Below are 23,171 nucleotides of genomic sequence, written 5' to 3'. Positions count from 1 at the left end.
TAAACGCTATGACTCATCATGCGCGGATGAACGGGGGGGGGGGGTCGTTTACAAGTCCGTGATCGTCAGTAAATGCTTTATGTAGTATGGGTTGATTTATTGATCAGTTGGTTTCTAAACAAAGAAATGTACAATCGCCTTGAAAATGACGTCAGCGACCTCTTACCATTGGGCGATGAGACTGGAGCAAAAAGATCCCACTTATTTGACGGCGATCGAGTCGATCCATTTCTGGTTTGTATAATAATAATACAAGCCCAAATCATGTCGATTATTGAGTTATGGCAGCGATCCATATACACGGTGTGTGTCTAGAGTCCCGCGACAATATGTGAGTGCCGGACGCATTTCCCAGACGCACAGAGATCGACTCGTCCATTTCCGGTTTGGTAACTCGCCGATCATCCACCAGGCGGCAGTATTGAAGCGTTGCAGAGTTGTGCAGGCTCCCACTGCATCAGACCAGGCTCCGTGAGGGAATTATGAATAACATGGCGAAAAAATTTAATATGATCTCAATAACGTTGTACGCCGTGGAATGGCAGAATTCGCATGAACTTGAAACACGTCGTAAGCCGTTTCCGGCGTGGGATGTGTTAACACTATCAGTGCCGACCTTGTTTACCTTTTTAACCGGGTTGAATGCCATCATCCTCTTCAATGTTAGCGTTAAAAACGCATAATCTATGTTTTAAATTATGGCTATGTGTCTAATCTGCTCGTCGCTTATCAATGACTTGTTTGCAGTCAACATTGTCGAAACGGATTGTTTTTTAATCGGTTCATATCCTTTTTATAGCATTTCGAAAAGCTATCGCTCTCTCGAAAATTTTCTGAAAATGTTAATATTCCCCCATAAACGGCATTTACTGGAATATTCTAGAATACACAAAAATTGTCATTTTTCGGCCTATTTATGAATTGTTTTTAAATAAACGCTAGATTATCGATGGTATATGTGTACGTATGTATGCACGCTATAGAGGCGATCTGAAAAATCGATTCTCTTATTTCCTCCTCAGCGATCACAGCCACATCACACATAGGGCAAACGCTGAAATCTCCGTGAAAACAGGTCTGATTATCCTAAGACTGGTAAAATAGATTCCTTACCTGAGATCAGATGTTATCCAAAAAGATTATTTCAATTCCTGATCGCCATTCCAAATATCGATCACGCTTATTGATTAGTGTTGGTACTGTAAATACATAATCGTCGCTGTTCTGAGGGCCGGCGATCACTTGGTCTCTTCAGATGCCTTGACGGAAAAATAAAATGAGCAAACTGACCACTCCCCCTCTATCAGTCTGAGCTGATGGGGTGCAGTTACACAGGGAGAGACGATAGGTGGCGTTATCTTCCCAATTGAGCTCAGAGAGACTCTGCATCACTAACCCATGGCTCGATTGATGAAATATGAATTCAAATCGCAAAAAAAAAAAAAAAAAAGGGCAAACAAACGACATTTCGCGTCGGTCGGCACTCAATGGGGGGTCTGATAAAACGAGTTATGACGTCGCTGGCATCCAAAGTGTTAAGAACATGGGCGCACTCCAATCTGGCCTATCTACGACGCTGTTCTGCGTTCTTAAATCCTGTTCTTAGCTAAGAAGGAATCCCAGATAAGAAACCATTCAGGAATGCCAGAATTGTCCCAGGAACTTCCCAGGAGGAAGACATTTCTTAACTTTTTCGTAACTGTCTTTAATAATGAGGTCCATTGTCATTTTAGATGGGAATCTCCAAAATGTCAACAATGCAAGCCTACTTAACTCAATGTCTCACTCAATAGTTGAACTCTGGACCAGTCTGGAGGGAGAGCAGCTTCAAGGTCTGGAGGAGGCTGACATCATAAAGTTAACATCCACTCATGTCCCTGTGAAGAGTGAACATGATGAAGAGAAACCTCAGTCCTTATGGTTTAACGAAACCCAGACTGAGCCTCTAGCCAGCACCTCAACTGACCATCAGCGCCACCTGCCAGATCTGGATTTTAAACCAGTAAGAGAGTTAGGCAGAGAAGGTTGGTGAAATCTAATGTTTTGTGTCTTGGCAGCTGTGTTTCAGTGTGGGTTTAATGAGGTTTCCTCAGAACAATAATATATATCAGACCAGCATTGTGTCATTGACTGCACTGTGACTTTTCATGGTGTCTTCTGGATTCAATTTCGATTCTTGGGGTCACAATTTGATTAAAAATCAATTCTTGATTCATTACATGCATAGATTTCAGGGCATTCCCCATGATTTTCAAACAAGATGGTGCTGAGTCACAACTAGGGGGTGGTCTGTCTAGGAAGCTAAAAGAATAGCAATAAAGGAAGCCATTTGCTGTAATTCTCTGCAACACAAGGGCCAGTTCTAAATTAGTTATTTATTTAAGTACAGTGTATAAGGTTGCACAATTTAGTTTGGACACGAAAGCACATGCATGCAAACACACACACATATACACACACAGAGGACCGAGCATTCATGTTGTTTCTAAACTGACCCAAAGCTTTCATTGCAAAAGAAAAGTGTATATATTTATTTATTCATTCTTAACATGGTGCCACTGGTGCGTTGTGGTGATGGTGATAGATCTGGTGATGATGATAAACCTGGTGATGATAGATGGATAGATCTGGTGATGATGATAAACCTTGTGATGATAGACCTGGTGATGATAGATGGACCTGGTGATGATAGATATACCTGGTGATGATGATAGACCTGGTGATGATGATTGATAGACCTTGTGATGATAGATATACCTGGTGTGTTGATAGATAAACCTGGTGATGATAGATATACCTGGTTAGGATAGGTCTTGTTAGCCTGAAGCATCCCACTAGGTACTCATCGCTCTCTGCGAATAGGTCTGCAAGGTCCTGCGGTACTGGCACTCCATCCTCAGCACACAATCAGTGATATCGGTACACAAGGGTGCAGACTTGGCCCTTTTAAAATAGCAATAAAGAACAAGACGGTATATAGAATATGAATACAAAATCATATTATGTATAGTGTACATGAAAGGAATGGGATGTGCTGAGAGCAGAATGTAGATGTGTCCATTCTATTCCACTATAGCTATATACGTGCTTATTTATTTATTCACTGCCATTTGCAGTGTTTGTGTAATGCTTTTATTTATTTTAGGACATCACGATTCCTTGTTGAGTCATGACTATAAATGTAATTGTTAATGAGAGAGAGAGATTTCTTTTTTGTAAATCTCTTTATTGGATTTTTCAATTATTTACAGTGACAATCCAATTCCCAATCCTTCCCTACATCAGGGAATACAACAGGCAGAGTACAAAATAAATTATATTAAATAATAAGTAAATATATAAATAATTATACGAATAAAAAATTAAATAAATTACACAAAAATCAATCAAAACAAAACTGAAAAGAAAAGACCATAATAAAAAGTGCATGTGCTCATTCATGGCCACATGTACGTGTATGGCACTCCATCTGTGAGTTTGTTATCATTGTCTTCCGGAACCACTGTTAACACTTTCTCCGCCAATAACGTCATAGAACGGGTTTCAAGTTCATGCGAATTCTGCCAGATCACGGCGTACAACGTTATTCTGATCATATTTAATATTTTCGCCATGGTATTCATATTTCACTCACGGATCATTGTCTGATGCTGTCTGAGCCGGCACAACTCTGCAACGCTTCAATACTGCCACCTGGTGGCTGATCGGCGAGTTGCCAAACCGGATATGCCCGTTGGAGCTCGGTGTGTCCCCTAAATCCGTCCGGCCACTCGTTTATCATCCCAGGACTCTAGCCACACACCGTGGATCAGGGTTTCCGTTAGAAAAAATTGTTGCCGGCCTCAGTGTCCGGTAGATTTCAATCTACCGGTCAAATGAGATAAATTCCGGTCAGAGTTTATTGAGCTTAAAAACAATTTATAGGCAAAAGAATGACAACAAAACAAAAGAATGACATCATCAAGGCATGTAGATGTATAATATTTTTACTTAAAACTAGGCTACTTTTGCGTATAAAGTCATTATATTCCAAATAAAATAAGTCCCGAGACTCGTGCTGCTGCCGACTTTAAATCAAATAGGTATCTGTGGGCAGTCGCCCGACATTAAAACAACAGTCTGTTATAATCACATTTTTATGAGCTAACGAATTCCGTTATATTGGACATTTGTATTAATTATATCAAGCGAAGAACTGAGACATTTGGCAGAGAGAGACGGCAACATTATCGTGGCCGGGTTTGCGTGACGACTCTCTCCACCTCGCAACGACTTATTTGCAAAGAGTATGACGCTGCAGAGCAGCTGATTCAGCCGTTATTGGCTCTTTTCTGGGGACTGCACAGCAGCGCCCCCCACCCAACATTGAATTGAAAATGGCTGAATTGGAGTACTGCTGGAATACTGCATTGTGCTGCTGCTGCTCCGGCTCTGCAGCTTCACAAAAGTTCGCACACCCAGCACTAAGCTCTCGCTGACAACGTCGTTGTCATTATTAGAAGCAACGAGGAAACAAATGTAATGATCGTTTCGTTCATCGCATAGGCTATTTAATTTTAGCCTATTTTAATACAATTCAAATAATCAAATTGTGCTTAGACTCAGGGAATTATTTTCACCGGACATTAAGACCGGTGAGATTAAATATGTCGGACTTCAACAGATTTTGCCGGTCAAATACCGGTAATTACCGGCTAACGGAAACGCTGCCGTGGATATGGATCGCTGCCATAACTCAATAATCCACATGATTTGGGCTGTTATTATTATTATTATTATACAAACCGGAAATGGATCGCCTCGATCCCCATCACATAACTGGGATCGGTTTGCTCCAGTATCATCGCCCAACGCTAAGAGGAGGCTGCCGTGAGTTTCAACGTTTTTTTATTATCCATACAAACTGCTCTGATCTATATATCACCCATACTGCATTTAACGACGATCACGGAATTATAAACGACCCCCCCCCCCCCGTTCACCCGCGCATAGGACCATGTACAGTTGAAATTTTTAATATAGCGTCGATCGGTATCAAACGGCATTTGATAATCTAATACATGCATTTATGCCTATATCTCACGTTCTAGGAATTACTGCAGAAAACGATAAAAACATATTTATACTCTAGACGGTATTTTCGTATGAATGTGTGAATGAAAAAGTTAAACGTTCCTACATCCTGAACGATAGATAATCGATGTTGAATGGGCCATAGTAATGTCAATTTAGCAATACAATTTAAAAAGTTATAGCCCTGCAAAGAAGGTGAACATCTCCATAGACTTACAGTACTGGCAGAGAATGGTATAAGATGATCAAAGTGGTGGCAGCCAGGAATGTGTTAAAGTCTTCACATAATCAAGAAAAGGCATCCATGTCTTATTGAAGTTTCTCAATGAACCTTTTAAAGAAAACCAAATATTTTCCAGCCTGATACAACGTAGAGTAGTACATCTTTAATCCATCCATTGTCGGTAGGAGGAGAAACATGCTTCCATTTGAGAAGTATGAGGCGTCTCGCCAAAAGAGAGGTAAAAGATATAATTCTATTATGGTACAAAGGAGTAGGCCTATTGGTGTCTGGGGGGATTCCAAATAAGGCTGTAAGAGGATTGGGTGGGATGTCTATAGACAGTATATATAGTAGATAGTATATATACCCGATATATCTCCAAAGGATTTGAATATGTCTGACCAGAAATCAAATAAATGAGGACAGGTCCAAAACATGTGAATGAGGTCAGCGGGTGATTGTTTGCACCTGTTAATGAATGAATGAATGAATGAATGAATGAATGAATGAATGAATGAATGAATTTATTCACACACACGATACATTACATGTAAATATCCTCATATACAACAACATCGCAATTGTGTGCATGTGCAAGGTCTCCCAAGAAGCTATTTAAAGCTTTTGGAGGGAGCCTGAACACAAATATAGACAGAATATAAACAACAAAAACAATAAACAAAACAAAACATACAACGTGGGTAGGTTTACACACCTCCCTACTAACTGACATACAACATAGATACATAATACAGACAATTTATAAGTAAGCAGTTCCTCTTTCAGTGATTTTTTTAAATGTTTTAAAGGATTTAGACATTTTCAGACTCTCGTCAAGCGTGTTCCAGATCTGTGGGCCCCTGCATGCTATGCTTAGGCTAGCGCCTAGCACATTTGAGCCTTCTCCTCTTGCCAAATATAAGATGCCTATTTCTTGTGTTATGGATGTGCAGTGGTCGGCAGACTGGGACAAGCTCAGACAGTCTGTGATTCATATTGTTGACAACTTGATACATGATTGATGCGTTTTGGTGAATGTTAAACTCAGCGAGCCTCAGGAGACCAAAGCGATGGAACAGAGGTCGTGAGGGCGCTTTATACCCGGACCATGATAGTACTCGTAGTATTTTCTTTTGTAAGCTTTCAAGTTTCTTGAGATGGCTGGGGTAAGTGTTGCACCATATGACATTACAGTAATTAACACTTTGATCGCCATGGTTAAATTCATAATTTACCATCCCTAGCCAGCTCTATTTGTCTATGGAGAAGTTCCCCTTCTTTGCAGGGCTATAACTTTTTAAATTCTATTGCTAAATTGACATTATTATGGCCCATTCAATGTCCTATATCCATTGTTCAGGGTGTATCAACGTTATACTTTTTCATTCACATATTCATACTAAAATATGGTCTAAAGTATAAGTATGTTTTTATCGTTTTCTGCAGCTTTCTCCAGAACTTGATTTATATCCCCAAATGCATTATATTGATGATCAAATACAGTTTGGTAGCGATCGGTGCCAGATGAAACATTTCAACTGGAGGTACTTCTAGAAGTTACTACGTATCATCTGATATTGACCGGATGGGCGGGGGGTCGTTTATAATTCCGTGGGCAACGTTATATCATTCGTCTAGTGTGGGTCATATGGTCATCAGAGCAGTTTATATGGAACACGTTAGAAAATAACGCTGGATCTTACCATATCTTCCTCGCGCCGTTGGACGATCAGCTTGGAGTAGACAGTTTTCGATTATGGGATGTTGATATAGATGAACCATTTCCAGGTTGTATAATAATTAGAGGTGGGCATAGATTAATTTTTTTAATCTAGATTAATCTATCTGCAATCCTGGATTTAATCTAGATTAATCTAGATTAAAATGGCAAAAAAAAAAAAAAAACTGCCGAAGGCATTCAAAATATGTGTGTTCTACCCAAATAATGACCAGAAGTAAGTCCTTACTTTTTCTTTCCTCCTTATGTTTCTCAGGCCAGGTGGCCCATTACACCATGAGCCCATCTCCCGTTTCCAAAATGCATTACAGACTGTTTGAAAAAGCTGTTTTGCTATGATAATTGGTAATGAAATATCAAAATAATGTTCAATAAGATGTACTTGTGTTTAATAAGTTGTTTTATTCAGAAGTTAACACAAATAAATAATATTACCAGTACAGTACAGTATCTAGCACACTCAGGAGCAAAACAGAAAGAATCATTTCAAACTTGAACTATGTGACATGGCTTGAATCAACTGCTCCAGTGGAGTTGCTCAGTGGCCAATGGTGTCAACTGTGGTTGTACTGGGCAGTTCCCAGGTGTGAATGGAACTGTGTGAATGTGAAGCAGGGCGTTCCTGAAAAAGAGCATCTGTGCTCAGCGAACCTACCCTGGGTAAATAAAGGTACATTTTTTTTTTATTTTTTTTTTATTTTTTTTTTAGATTAATGCATTAATTATATTATCGCGCGATACTAGTATAGCGTTAACGCAGCACGTTAACGCCGTTAACGGCCCAGCTCTAATAATAATACTATATACGTCCAAATAACGTTGTTTATTGAGTTAGGGCGAGCGATTGATTATCCAGTGTGTTGAGATGGAGTCCGGCTAACGATCGCGAGTGCCCGGACGAAATATGGATGAGCACTTCCTGTTTGGCGCGTCACGTCCTGTTGGCCGATCTGCCACCAGATGGCGCTCTTGAACCGTTAGACAGTTGAGTGGAGCTCACCAGTACATCTCATGTCTCCGGAGGAGAAATATGATTTCGATCACAGATTTTTGAAATATTGATATCAAAGACGAGTTACGGCGTCTTCGGCAGAATGAGCATGGCGAGCAAAGACGAGTTACGGCGTTCCCGGCGATTAAAGTGTTAATGAGGGGTTCATACAAGGTTTTATATAGAGTGAGAAGGGCAGGCAAGGGAAGAAAATGACGTATTTTGCAGAATAAGCCAACATATTTGGACAGTTTTGTTTGTAGATATTTTATGTGGCATTTGAAATTGAGTGACTCATCGATGACGACCCCCAGGAATTTTGTGGACACCACTCTTGACAGCTCCTTTCCATTTATTTGTATGCACATGTGATGTGTGCGCATCCAATTTGAGTGGAAGACAATAAAGTTTGTTTTGCTGGACAGCGACTCCTACAGGTCGGTTGGTGCGCCTGCGCAGTAGAATCAGGAAGTGTCGGGGGCAGCATGAGCCTCCCACGCGTTACTCCTCGCCACTGAGAGATCGAGCTGCGCAGGTGAAAAGATGCGACTGCTGTTACCTCAAGTACCGGAGGGGACTTGTGCTATGTATGACTTAGTCCACATTGCAGCCGGCTTGTGGGAGGCAAGAAACAGCGTTCGTGACAGGGGAGGGTTGAATTGGATGATACGAAATTGGGATAGGAGAAAAATATAGAAAATGGGAGAAAAAGTGGATAAAAAAAAAAGAATTGACCCCTGGGGGACCCCATATTTGATGTCCATTTTTATTGATTTGTGATTGTTTATATCAACATATTGTTGCCTACCATGTAAATAGCTACTGAACCAGTTGAGAGCCAGACCCCTTATGCCATAATGGTGCAGTTTCCCAAGTAGAATAGTGAAGTCAATGGTGTCAAAGGCCTTTGATAAGTCCAAGAAAACGCCCACCCCACAATCACCCTGATCAATGGCACATTTATTTTTTTCAATGAGGTCTAATATTGCCATATATATGTTGTTCTCTTTTTCCTAAAGCCGTATTGAGAACTGGTGAGTATATTTAGCTTGGTAGTGTATTTGCGTAATCTGTTATACACAACTCTCTCATACACTTTGGATAGAGCTGGTAACACGGATATTGGACGGTAGGGCTGGGCGATATAACGATAACGATAATTATCGTGATATATTTTAATAATCGATATCGGGAAAAAAATATATCGAAAAAATTAAATATCGATTTTATATATATATATATTTTTTTACCTGCAACAGGGCAGTTTTAAAACCAGAGACAGTGGACAGACTTGTCTTTCTTGCCTGCAACTTAAAGTAATGGCTTTGCTTGTCCAAATGACAATACTGACCAAATTGAGATTTATTTTTCTCTTGTCCATTTATTTTGTTTGCTTTCTAATTTAAAATACAGTTTGAAACCGTCTGTACACAGTAGGCTATGTGTGCTAGCAGAGCTAGTCTCCAGTCGCGAGTCACGGTGCACATGTGCAGTGGTTTGTCCACCAAAAAAGCGCCAAAAGATAGAAAAGAAACTAGCAGAGCCAGAACTGTTCAACTCCCCTGGAGCCACAGCCAGCAGAGAAGCCGGTTTACTTTCGCTTTCAAACCAGCTGCACTAAAGATGGCGGCAACGACAAAGAATTGCTACAAAATAAACATACATCTTCTTTTTTTTATCCACTTTTTCCTCCTTATTTTTAAATTTTTTCTCCCATCCCATCCCCTCCGGTACACGAGGAGGCAGCCTGTCGCATCTTTTCACCAGACAGCGCGGACTCTCAGTGGCGAGGAGTAACGCATGGGAGGCTCATGCTGCCCCCGATACTTCCTGTCTCTGCTGTACAGGCGGTGTCTATGCCTTCTACAACGCTGTTCGGTTTCCGGGTTCCTCTGATTGGCCACTAAGCCCACGTGACCCTACGCTAGCACGCCCCCCTTATCGCCACCAGTTATCGCGTACGCCCACGCATGCACATGAGCCGCGACAAGCGCCTTCAATGACAGAGCGCTCATATTTGCTAATGCATAAACTATATCTTAAATTATGGCTATGTGTCTAATATGGCCGTCGCTTATCAATGACTTGTTTTGTTTACATCAGGGTGAACGCTGTTGCATTCGCAAATATGAGAGCCAGCAATACGCAGCTCCAGTTAACCTAATTTATACCGTAATGAATCATTAAAGAAATATACCGTTAACTGGAATATGTTGTTTCTTTACACATATGTTGGATTATGTAATTGGTTTGTCATGACAAACCAATAAAAAATCGCTACTTTACATCAGGGTGAACGCTGTTACACTGCCACCACCCACTTCAATGACAGAGCTCTCATATTTGCAAATGCATAAACTATATCTTAAATTATGGCTATGTGTCTAATATGGCCGTCGCTTATCAATGACTTGTTTTGTTTACATCAGGGTGAACGCTGTTGCATTTGCAAATATGAGAGCTCTGTCAATTGATGAGCGACGGCCATATTAGACACATAGCCATAATTTAAGATATAGTTTATGCATTCGCAAATATGAGAGCTCTGTCATTGAAGTGGGTGGTGGTGCGCAACAGCGTTCACCCTGATGTAAACAAAACAAGTCATTGATAAGCGACGGCCATATTAGACACATAGCCATAATTTAAGATATAGTTTATGCATTCGCAAATATGAGAGCTCTGTCATTGAAGGCGCTTGTCGCGGCTCATGCGTGGGCGTACGCGATAACTGGCGGCGATAAGGGGGGCATGCTAGCGTAGGGTCACGTGGGCTTAGTGGCCAATCAGAGGAACCCGGAAACCGAACAGCGTTGTAGAAGGCATAGACGCGTACAGGCGTCACCCAACCGACCTGTAGGAGTCGCTGTCCACAACGTCCAATCCCCACCCATCGACTTTCCACCCGCTACCTCTGCCAATTGAGATAGTATGACGACTGGCCCAAGCAATGCTGACTCGGGGAGTCGAGACCGGAGTCTCTTGCATTGGTGATGAGCGCAATCTCTGCTACGCCACCCAGCCGCCTAAATAAACATAAATCTGTTGTTGTTTTTTTTTTTTTTTTTAATCTTTTTTATATACTTATAACAATATCGATAATTATCGATATCGAGTGATATGATATTGATATCGTTATTGCGTTATAATTTTTTGCCATATCGCCCAGCCCTATTGGACGGTAATTATTGATACTATTTTTGTCACCTGATTTATATATCGGTATTATTCTCCCAATTGTGATGTTTATTGGCACCACACCATGAAGGACAAATAATACAGTGAGCGAGTGGTCTGACTATAATATATAATAATAATGCATTATTAACAGGTGTTTCAGGTCTAAATGGCTTAGTACTGTTGACATTACACTGCTTGTAGTAGTAAATCAAATAGCATATTTCTTTAAATAAAATTACAGAAAATTATCACTAAAGTGCTATCTGTTGCAGCTGCACACTTTTCCATAAAAATTGCATATTTGGATTGATTGATTGATTGAATAGTTTATTGGTTTAGAATGGAAAATCACACATATACATTTGATCACAATATGAAATGGGTATACATTTTCTCCATTTACCAATAGGATTTCATAAAACACAATAAAGCCATAGGCTTGTTTCCATTGTGGTCCTTCATCATTGGTGTCAGTGGATTTATGTACTGGTGTGTGGACGTGGGTGTTTGTAGTGTCTGTATGTCAGGATGTGTGGTATAAAAACAAAAAAATACATACAATAATATTCCATTTTATAGACAATAAAAGAATAAAAAGGGAACAACACATTAAAAACCCTTTGTTCACTACTCTCAGCTTCTGCTACTTATGATCCACCTCTTTATAGCTAATTTAAAAGTGGAGAAGGGGCTTATGGTCTTCAACTCCATTGGTAGGCTATTCCATTGTATTGCTGCTGAATATAGGAATGCGTTTTGGCCTATTTTCCTATTGCATCTCACTGGGACGATGTCTGTAGGGCTCCCCCTGGTGGCGTGTCCGTGTACATCCCTTACCATGTTAAAATATCCACTGAGGTACTGAGGGACAGTATTCCCGAGTATCCTATGTGTTATGTTGAGTTTTATTTGAGAGACCCTCTCCTCAACCCTGAGCCATTTGAGGCTGTTAAAATGTGTCTGTGTAAGGTGAGTCCTGGGATGGAGTTTTAAAATCATTCTAACTCATTTGTTCTGAGCTGTCTGTAGCCTACCTTTCAGTGCTACTGTGATGCCAGTGTACCAGGAGGAGCATGCATAGTCATAATGACATTGGATCAGTGCCCCTGCCAGGACTTCCATTGCTGACCTGTTAATATAGGTGGACACTCTACAGAGAAATGTTATTCTCCGATTGATCTTTGTGACCACCTTTTGTGCCATGCTCACCCCTGATAAGGTGTTGTCCAAAATACATCCTAAGTATGTGACTTCCTCCTTTGCTGTTACCTCTATCTCCTACCACTACCTTGAACCCAGGAGACCTCTTAAGTCGTATGGCCGAGCCAAAAAGGATAACTTCGGTTTTACCCAGGTGTAGGGATAACCTGTTTTCGACCAGCCAATGACTGATCTTGACAAGCTCTAGACTGAGTGACCGCTCTACTTCTCTTTTGTCCTGATGGGAGACCATGAGTGCAGCATCGTCCGCAAATAAAAACAGTTTACAATCACATGCAGTTTTCATGTCATTGACGTATAAAAGAAATAAAAGTGGTCCTAAAATACTTCCTTGCGGCACCCCGCACGTCTGTTGGAGTGAGGAGGATATGGTCCCATTAATTTCCACTACTTGTTTCCTGCCTCTCAGATAAGACTCCATCCACCTTAAGGATATACTGTTAAAACCCATAGCCTTTAGTTTATATAAAAGTATGTCGTGGTTAACAGTGTCGAAGGCTTTTTGTAAGTCTATTAAAACCTACCCACAGAATTGACCTTTGTCCACCTCTGTTCTAATTTGGTCTGTCAGATATAATAAACATGTGTCTGTGGAATATGATGTTCTAAATCCAGACTGGAGCTCGTACAACAGGTTGTTCGTAGAGAGGTATTCGTTTATTTGATCATTAATGATCCTTTCTATGACTTTGGATATCGCACTAAGAATCGACACAGGCCTATAGTTCCCGGGGTCTAATTTATTGCCTTTTTTGTAAAGCGGAATGACTCTGGCTTGTTTGAGATCATAGGGAAACTGTCCTTGACCGATAGATAGATTTACAAATATGTGTGTTAAGCCAGAGGCGATGGACTCTGCTGCATCCCTAAGAAATCTAGCAGGTATCTTGTCCTGTCCTGTTGCTTTGTTAGGATTGAGCGCCCTCAGTTTTTTCAAAACTGTGTCCTCAGTCACACTCGCAAAGGAGAAGGAATCTGTCTGGATACCTTTCTGTTTGTAGTACTCCCCTACCTGTTTTTCCCGATACATGTCAGTTGTACTTGGCAGTCTCTTAACTAGGGTATTCGCTATGGTGTTAAAAAACGTATTTAGACAATTAAGTGTGATGATTTCTCAAACTGAAAATCATGTATTTTTTTTAATACAGAAAAGGATCACTAAAGTGCTATCTGTTGCAGCTGCACTGTTCTCCATAAAAATAGCATATTTGGATAAGTTTGACCATTTCTCAAAAACAGAAAATCATGTATCTTTTTTAAATACAGAAAAGGATCACCAAGTTACCATTTCTCAAAAAATATAAATAAATAGAGAAAATAAGCACTCGTTCACTCAGTGGACATTTTTGCTCAATGCGAGGTCTGCTGCAGCTGGCTAATAATATGGTCAATACGTGGGGAGATCTTTGACAAGGCAACACGCATGTCATCCTCAAGGCTCAACTTGGCCCTATATTTTGTTTTCAGAGCTGTCATGGATGAAAAGCCAGCTTCACACAGATATGTGGTGCTGAATGGTATCAACACCTTAACTGCTGCATCATGAGATACTTGGTACTCAGCACCACACTCTGAAACTAGCTCTCCAGGTGGTATCAGATGAGATTTCAATGAGTTCTTCCAAGAGTTTGGATGGAGATGTGTCAGGAAGCTTTGTCTCAATGTTGTCTGTAAAGTTATTTTTTAATCCAGAGTAACTTGGTGATCCTTTTCTGTGTTTTATTAAATATTGATTTTCAGATTTTGAGAAATGGTCAAACTTATCCAAATATGGTATTTTCATGGAAAACAGTGCAGCTGCAACAGATAGCACTTTAGTGATAATTTTCTGTAATCCAAAAAGAATAATATTTTTTTTAATTTTTTTATCTCAAGGCACCCCTGTTGAGAACCGCTGGAATAGATGACCAACCCATCCTCTTAAGTTTTAGAACATCAGAGGTGCATAGATGTGTCTCTTGTAAAAAAGCTATACCGACCTTCAAATGTTGTAAATTAGACATTATTTAGTTCATTTTGGTGGTGTTATTTAGACCCTTTACATTCCAAGAACCGAAGCAGACACCATTATCAGCTCTAATTGAGTCAGCCATTAGAGAAGTAGGGGAAACACCGTTCAGTATAGTGCCATTGGGCCATGTCAAAGCCACACACACGAAAAGAAAAAAGAAAAGTAAGGGACCCAGCCCGACCACCTAGCCCCACCCACCATCTCAGCCAGCCCTCCCCCGCCCTTGCACCCTCTAACCCCAGGTACCTAGCCAACTAAGGCCATGTCCAGACTAAACCGATTTCGGTCGTATCAGGCAAAGTATTTGATCATATGCAGCTTTCATCCACACGGAACTGCGTTCTGGCAGCCTGAAGACGCTATTTTCTGAAACCGGCTTCCAGAGTGCGCAATTCTGAAAACGCTCTCCTTGCGTCACCGTCTTTACAAGCGATACAAGTCTTTTCCTGAACCGATGACGCGATAGCCCACCTCTCCCTTACCCCACATGTGCAAAATCAGCAACATCACAACAACAATGGCATCGTACAGAGTGCATAAGTTGAGTGGCAGCGTGCTGCAACACCAATACTAATACTAGACTGAAAAACGGCTGAGTACATCTCCTGTTCTGAGACAGACACAAACACACACACAGACACACACTGGAGAGAGGGGAGGATGCAATACACGATACTAGCTAGAGATTAGCGTCACATAGCTGGCCTTTTTCTGAAAACCCAAGTAGTAGCCAAGCACATTGTTCCATAGCATACACCTTCAGTTGATCATGACAAATCCTCTTACCTTGATGATTAAAAAGCCTCCATAATTTAGTAAATAGTATCTCCATGGCTGGTGTTGAGCTGTAGCCAGCCAGCTAGCGCTGATGCTATTCAAATGCTATCAACATTAACTAAATAGCTAACCAACTAAATACAATAGACAGTGGTATCCTGAGGTAACGTTAAATACAGACAAACGTTTGCTAGTCAAAATGACACGGGGACAAGTTAAACATCGATCAATTACTTTAATACAACACAGATAGATATTGATATGTATTCCGGTTACTTGTGCAAAAGCGAGGTTACCAGGAATACCAATACCATATAGGTATTTACGGTAACTTATATGTATTCCGGTAATTAATTAATTTAATTTAGGCAATCATATTATGAGGGGTAGGCTAGCATATAGAATAGAATAGAATGTATTTTGTCATTGCACGTCATATACAACTAAATTACAAAGGAGCTCAACACATGACCGTTGTATAACACGACACTGTAACACGTAACAGGACTGATAAAGTGCATGATGAATGGTGGCATATTGATCACAGTTCATAGTGCATATGAGGTCGACATAAATAGACATATAATCACATTCCAGATTAAGTGAAGTACATGGTGTATATGAGGGGGACAGTTCAATGATCAGTCATTCAGCAGTCTGACTTCTGTCTTATGATGTACGTCATAGAGAAGTAGACTAACGTAGAAACAACTTTTCAAAGCATATTATATTATAAAGCAAAACACATACACAAGAAAAGATGAATTATAGGCGATGTATTGGGGTTCTCCTTGTGTTATGTATGTTTTCAAACATGAGAGACCCTTATCCATGTGACACAGTGTCCCTAGCTTGAATCCCAGCAGCAGCTGAGAACAAGTTGTAATTTACTCATTTTCATGAGGCCTAGTACATCAGTAAAGACATTATTGACTGATTCAACTAGGACCTTTCTAGTGAATGCATGAAACCAGGCATCTCTGTTTATTAACATGAACAGGGTCATACATTCACTGTCAACTAGCTACCACCGTGATTCTGCATGGTCCTGGCAGGTATGGTATGGCCATTTAAACATTTGATGAGAGGGCCTTTGCCATGCTGGCTGTGATGATGGTTTGTTATGATTTTGTAACAATCAATACCATCAGAGAAACAGACATGCCAAGGGTCTCTGGCACCATCTACTTTGCTCAAAATCACCATTGCATTAACATCTTCTTTCATCCATTTAATTGCCTGCTCAACCATTTGGTAGAGCACATTTTGAGTGACTATTTCTCATTGAAAGAAGTTTTGGATTTTACTCAGACTATTTGAGCCATCTCTACCATTCGGTCGAAGCATGCTATGCAAAAAAACAGCCACTGGGTGTCTCCTACAAGGAAGTTGCAAAACAGAGAGAAAACAAGAAAATTCAGCTCTGACTTAGCTAACTAGTTTCCCAAGGTAAGATATAATCTTCGACATATTATATCATCTAAGACTTTACTTAACAGATTAATGCAACCAAAAAAAGTTTTATAATGGTGAAATAATTTGTCTAAAACATGCTGAGTTGTCAATCTATGGTACAGCTAGCTAGCTAGCTATGGGATTTTAGCTACAGTACATACAGTAGCTAGCTAGACGTTTTGCTCATCTCATTTTAAATTGACTTTCTATGGACTAAAACACTTATGTTCATAACATTGTTCTTTTTATGTTACATTTGTGTTATTACACTGAAATGGGTATGATTTTTTGTATCTGATGTGGGAATATAGGCCCAAGTAAAATGAGAGTTATTATTATTATTATTATTATTATTAGTTGAACACATAATGCTCATCTTTACCAACAAACTAGTCCAAGCTAGCCCTATGGCTGGCGCGTGTTACCTATCCAAGTGTGCCATCCCGCCGTGGACATTTATTATAACAAATTACCCCCAAACATATTAAGAAATCAATTCAGGCAGAGCTATATTCACTGTTTTACACCAACACAGGTCTGTAAATGGCCACGCAGCCCTGAGACTCCTACCTCAATGTGCTTACATCTAGGGATGCCCCGATCGATCGGCCACCGATCGTTATCGGCCGATAATCAGTATAAATATGCGATCGGGGAATTCCGATAATTAGTCATATTCGCCGATCGCGGAAACTGATCAAGTGGATATCTCACTCGCTTGTCTCAGACGCACAGGACCTGCAAACTGCTCCTCCTCCCTAGCCCCGCCCGTACCCGTGTAGAGTTTGTAAACACAGAGGAGGCGGACCTCCTCTGCTGAGTCTAGATAGTGCATTCGACCTGAGCTAACGTTAGCTACCTAGCTATCGTTACTGTTTAAACAAAATTACCCAGTCAACTATTCACTTTTAGTAGGCATTGTCTAACGGTATTTAGCCGGCTAGCTACTGATAGCTCCGGATATCAACAAATGCCCCAGGAAGTCTAGTAGCCCATGTTGATATCTCCGTTAGCTTGCGTTAGCTGACGTTAGTTCACGGTTCAAAACGAAATGTCCGATTGAACTAAATAGTTGTCTTAACGTCATCTAGCCGGCTAGCAGTAGCTACAGATAGCTCCTGATATCAATGTCTTATAACATTGATTGAATGCGTATTCGAGCTGAGGGCTTGCTGAATGTGAAATGACCAAAGCATAACGTTACCAATAGGGTCCCGCTGCAGCGCCGGAGAATCCTTTTTGGAGCTAGGGCTACTAGAGTACACACAAGACAGTGGAGCTGTTTGCAGATAGCGAGCATTTTGTCTTGTTGCGTGGTGGCGATGTCTCGCAGATAATACAAGTACAAGTCTAATTATATAATATATATATTTTATAAAAAAAAAAAAAAAAAAATGTATATAAAATAATTTTTAATTTCTTTTTAATCAAAAACGATCGGTATCGGCCGATATGGCTCACGACGATCGGTGATCGGTATCGGTGGCAAAAAACGTGATCGGGGCATCCCTACTTACATCAGCGCTTACCTAGACCTATGTGCGCTCCCATACCCTTTGAAAGACATGTCTTAGAGATACAGGGGGAAATATTAATATAGGCCCGTTCTTTAATCTATCCTAGTTTACATACACATGATCTGTCTACACCAGGGACAAGAGTGTAGTACCATTGAGTTATGACTCAAACCATAGTATAATTTTATTAAAAGAATTACAGATATATGACACAGCATCCTGCATATTTAGTTATGTTCTATGATAGCCAGCAATGGAAGTCAAATATATTATTTACACTATGATAACCTTGATAAAAAAAAGTATGCTACATGAATAGAAGAAGTTAGCCTTGAGAACCAATGGTTCTCGAGCCGTAACGGCACATGGGGCAGGAGCCTATCTCCTGTTTCCGTAGCGTGAGGCAGCTTGATGTACAAGTACACCCCTTGGACATGACGCTAGTATTTCACAAGGACTTCCCCCCCAAACCAACCCTTGATGTTGAGTGTCAAGCAGGGAGGCTATGGGTACCATTTTTAAATAGTCTTTGGTATGACTCAGCCGGGGCTTGAACTCCCAGCCTCCCGAACTCAGGGCGGACACTCTACCCACGAGGCCACTGAGCCGGTTTGAGCTACCTGAATTTCCAAGGCGGTCTCCCATCCATGTACTAACCAGGCCCTACCCTGCTTAGCTTCCAAGATCTGATGAGATTGGGCATGTTGAGGGCGGTAAGGCTCAATACATGAATAGGGAATGTATGAAGGACCTGGAAATCAGTGTTTATGCAAATTGCTTGTTGTAATACATTTATTATGAATTAATTAATACATTGATTAATTAATCAATGTGCTTTGCTCTCCACAGAAATCATGGAGGATCATTCCAGCTCAGAACTAGAACGCATGCCACTGCCAGTGAGTGATGACTTGTTTGACCCCAAGTCGTGCAGTTGGGATTCAAGCGAGTCTGAGGTGGACCTGGTGGAAGAAGAGGAGAGAGAAGAAGAGGGAGAGGAGAGAGAAGAGGGAGACAAGGAGGAAGAAGAGGAAGACAAGGAGGAAGAAGAGGAAGAGGAGCAGGAGAAAGTTCAAGCTAAATGCCAGCAAATAAAAAGGAAATTGTCAGCTGCACAGGTAGCAGAAGAATTAGGAAACAAAAAAAAAGTGAAGACTAATGGAAGAGAAAGACCAAAAAAGAAATGCCCAGTAGAAGGCTGCTATGCGGAGATAGTTAATCTGCCACGCCATCTGTGCCAAGCTCATAAATGGTCAAAAGAGGCAGCTGCCAAATCCACAGACCAATTTGAGCGGAGGTCTGTCAAGGCCAGGGTGACCAAGCCTAAATGGAAAGACTTCCATAGGGTACGTTCCTGCCCGGTTAAAGGCTGTAAGAAGGAAGTTAAACAACTGCCACAACATTTGATGAAGGCCCATAAGATCAAGAGAGGTTCACGACAGTACCTACAGCTACTCAAGATAGCCCATGATGAGCAGCAGTACCATAGTACAAACACCTTCTACAAGTGGGTACACCAGTACCAGGGGGGGGAAGATTTATTCCCCTGAGGAAATTAAAGTAAGTTTCTAAAGATGTTAACCATGTTATGCATGACTGAGCTAGGCTGAATGCTGACAACAGTACAATATATATAATATAATAATATAAAGGTAGAAAGTGACAAAGTAAATACTTTTAATGACGGTACTTAAGTACAGTTTTTATGAATCTGTACTTTATTTAAATATAAATAATAGTCCATACTTTTGACTTTCACTTCATTACATTTTACAATAGTTATCTATACGTTCTACTCAATTACATTTCTAAAATGCATTTACTTTGACATGTTTTTCACCAAACGATTAGTCCAGGCGCCAAGACAGTTTTTGGTACCACCTGAAGGTACCAAACATTTTAGGTATTTTCGACCTCCTTTATGTCCTAGTTTATATTTTGGTATGATATACTTCTCAATCTGGTAGATTATTAAATTTGTTGGGTTGCTCTTTGGATGCTAAATAATTATCAGAATGTAACCAAATTTGCAATGTTCACAGACAGTTGCTACACACAAATCAGTAATTGTGTCTTCAGTACCTTCCTCCTTTCATGAAATGTGTGCACGAAAACACATTATGTATCATAAGCAAAAATAGAATAAGTAGCAAAAAATCCAAAAGGCATGTATATAAATTAGAGCTGGGATGTTAACGCAAGACTAGTATCGCGCGATAATATAATTGACGCCGTTAATCTAATTCTCAAAGTTGTGTCTGGGAGTGTGATGTATTGTCCTTAAATACTTGCCGTAGTGCTGCGTTACCCGGAAGTGATTGCACGTATGTACATGAGCTGTAGTCTGAATAATAATAACTAAAGTAGTGGTCCGGTAATCATTGTTATACAGGTGAGGTTAAGAAGTCCTCAGGATATAACACAATTCGGCGATGAGGACGTCTGAATCTGCGCAATGCAAGAGAAGTCCGTCGCCGACTCGGGACCTTTGTTTACCATGTTAGCTTAGCGAGTTAGCATGTTAGCTCACGTCGTGGCCCGGCAGCTTTGAAACATCTACAAGAAGAGGAAATCCACTTTACACACTAAAGGAAGGATCGACTGGACTATCGTGAGTGTTTACAACAGAAATGGCTTGGGTTATTGGAAATATTGGACCGTTTGATGACCATGTGGAGTTATGGAACTGTTACACTGAGCGTTTTGATTACTTCATTATAGCTAATGGAATTGAAGAGGACAAAGTAGTTCCCACATTTCTGACTGTAATGGGGCCCGGGACATTTAATTTGTTGAGAAACCTGCTTCTGCAGCAGTGTGTGTGAGTAGCCAGTCTGCAAGAGACTGTTCTCTTTATCAGACCATATTGTGCAGAAGAGGAGAGCTAGTTTGTCACCAGCCAATGTGAACAAGCTGGTCTGCCTGAGTGACTGGTGGAAGAAGGAGAAATAGAGATTGGACTGATTGAGTCAAGCCATGTCATAGCCCCTTCCGTGACTGCGATGTGCAAGCCAGGGGCTGGCTTTTTAATATGCATGTCACATAGTTCAAGTTCAAGTTTGAAATGCTTCTTTCTGTTTTGCTCCTGAGAGTGTGCTATATACTGTACTGTTCTGTACTGGTAATATTATTTATTTGTGTTAACTTCTGAATAAAACAATTTATTAAACACACGTACATCTTATTGAACATTATTTTGATATTTCATTACCAATTATCATAGCAAAACAGCTTTTTCAAACAGTCTGTAATGCATTTTGGAAACGGGAGATGGGCTCATGGTGTAATGGGCCACCTGGCCTGAGAAACATAAGGAGGAAAGAAAAAGTAAGGACTTACTTCTGGTCATTATTTGGTTAGAACACATATTTTGAATGCCTTCGGCAGACTTTTTTTTTTAGCCATTTTAATCTAGATTAATTCCAGGATTGCAGGTAGATTAATCTAGATTAATTTGTTTTATCTATGCCCAGCTCTAATATAAATATTTGTTATTATTAAACAAAAGTAACCAGTCACCCAAAAAATGAATTTATACGTACAGTACTAAGGATGTTATTTTCACATAAAATAGGGTTATTATTCTACTCAACCACAGCATCTGATGTCACTAGCCCCTGACAGGTAGCTAGTGCAGCCAGCACTTCCAACAGACAAATGGAATGTTGCCCTATTTAGTCCAGGGGCCAGAGGGACAATTCTCACAACGTGGTAGGAACCTTTCTCCCAAGGAAACACACCATTTTGATATTTTCGTCTTCCCCTAGGCCTCTAGTTTATATTTTGCTGTGATATATCTTCCTATCTAGTAGCCTAATTAAGCATTAGATCACGAGGAGGAGTGGGTTAGACTCTTTAGATCACGCCTAAGGGTGGTTGTTAGCCCTGAGCGAAGCGAGACTCTAAGATGCGATACCCATATACCCAGTAAAAACGTAATGCAACATGCCAGCACTTTGTACTCACAAATACATACCCAAACTGCAAATGTTTTTCTATCAAAGGTCCTGACTTCATTGTGCCGCGGAATCATACTAAGTGGACCACTTGGGGAAGAGGTGGTCAAGAAGACACTTTCCCAGACGGCTGCAGGGAGAGCACTGATGGACAAATTTGAATTGGCACAAATAATTTCAAGGATTAAATATGAAAGAAAATTGGAGAGGGGGATCGGAGAGAGGGAGGGAGGGTGGTAAGGAAGGAGGGAGGAAGGAGGGGGAGAGGGTGAGAGACTTCCACTGGGTTACAATCACCTGGAGGGAGGAAGGAAGGGAGGGAGGACGTGTACCATGTATGCTTAGATAGGTAATTGTTATTGTTGTTGCCATGTTGTTGTGTTGTTACTCCCAATACTGTTCCTACTTCATATGAAGTTGTTTCTTTATTCAACCCATAGCAAACAGATGCCTTGTACACTGTAAAACACATGTCTCTGTTAGTTAGCCTCAGATGTTTGACCCTGTGTGTTACCCTGATAGTGTGTTGCATCCCTGTTGGATATTTGGTATTTTCTATGTGACTTCCACTCACATTCTATGTGACTTCCACTCGGGATAAATGGTGCCCTGTTGTAAAAGCCAAGAAAATAAACGTTTTTGACAATGCTGTCATTTGACTTTGTTTCTGATACAAACCATTATTTTATTTTTACATATCATTGTTTCATGACCACTGACTCAGGCATCTGCGGTATGAACCATGTATTGCATAAATGTGCACATACAAGTTTAATTTGGCGTTTGAGGTATATGGTGTGTACTCCTCTACTCGCAATTTAGTTTGCACATGACAGGCAGCCACCCCCCTAGCCGGTCAACTCCCGGGCATCAGGGACCCTACACATGACCCCTGCAGGAAAAGCATGACAGACAAACAAGGCAAACATCACGCCACGAGCAGACCACAGCACGGGTTGGAGGCGACAGCGACCAGAGCATGGAGCTCAGAGGTTCTGCCCTTCTTGCTACTTAAGGCTTTTTCCCAGG

The 23,171-nt window shown here is 40.7% G+C and overlaps 1 protein-coding gene across 1 annotated transcript in view; it reads left to right on the top strand.

Moving 5' to 3' along the window:
* LOC311226920 (uncharacterized protein) overlaps positions 1 to 22,309 on the top strand; it is a 47,861-nt gene extending 25,552 nt beyond the window's left edge. Inside the window, exons 3-5 of the mRNA XM_084312386.1 lie at positions 1,794 to 2,024; positions 19,036 to 19,746; positions 22,191 to 22,309. Coding sequence (XP_084168512.1) covers positions 1,794 to 2,024; positions 19,036 to 19,736 — 932 coding nt within the window. The 3' untranslated portion in view covers positions 19,737 to 19,746; positions 22,191 to 22,309. The remainder of the gene's footprint in view (positions 1 to 1,793; positions 2,025 to 19,035; positions 19,747 to 22,190) is intronic.
* Positions 22,310 to 23,171: the final 862 nt, after the last annotated feature.

Source organism: Notolepis coatsorum (assembly GCF_963971535.1).
Source record: "Notolepis coatsorum genome assembly, chromosome: 4".
NCBI classification, from domain to species: domain Eukaryota; kingdom Metazoa; phylum Chordata; class Actinopteri; order Aulopiformes; family Paralepididae; genus Notolepis; species Notolepis coatsorum.
This window is presented reverse-complemented; position numbering and strand designations above follow the sequence as displayed.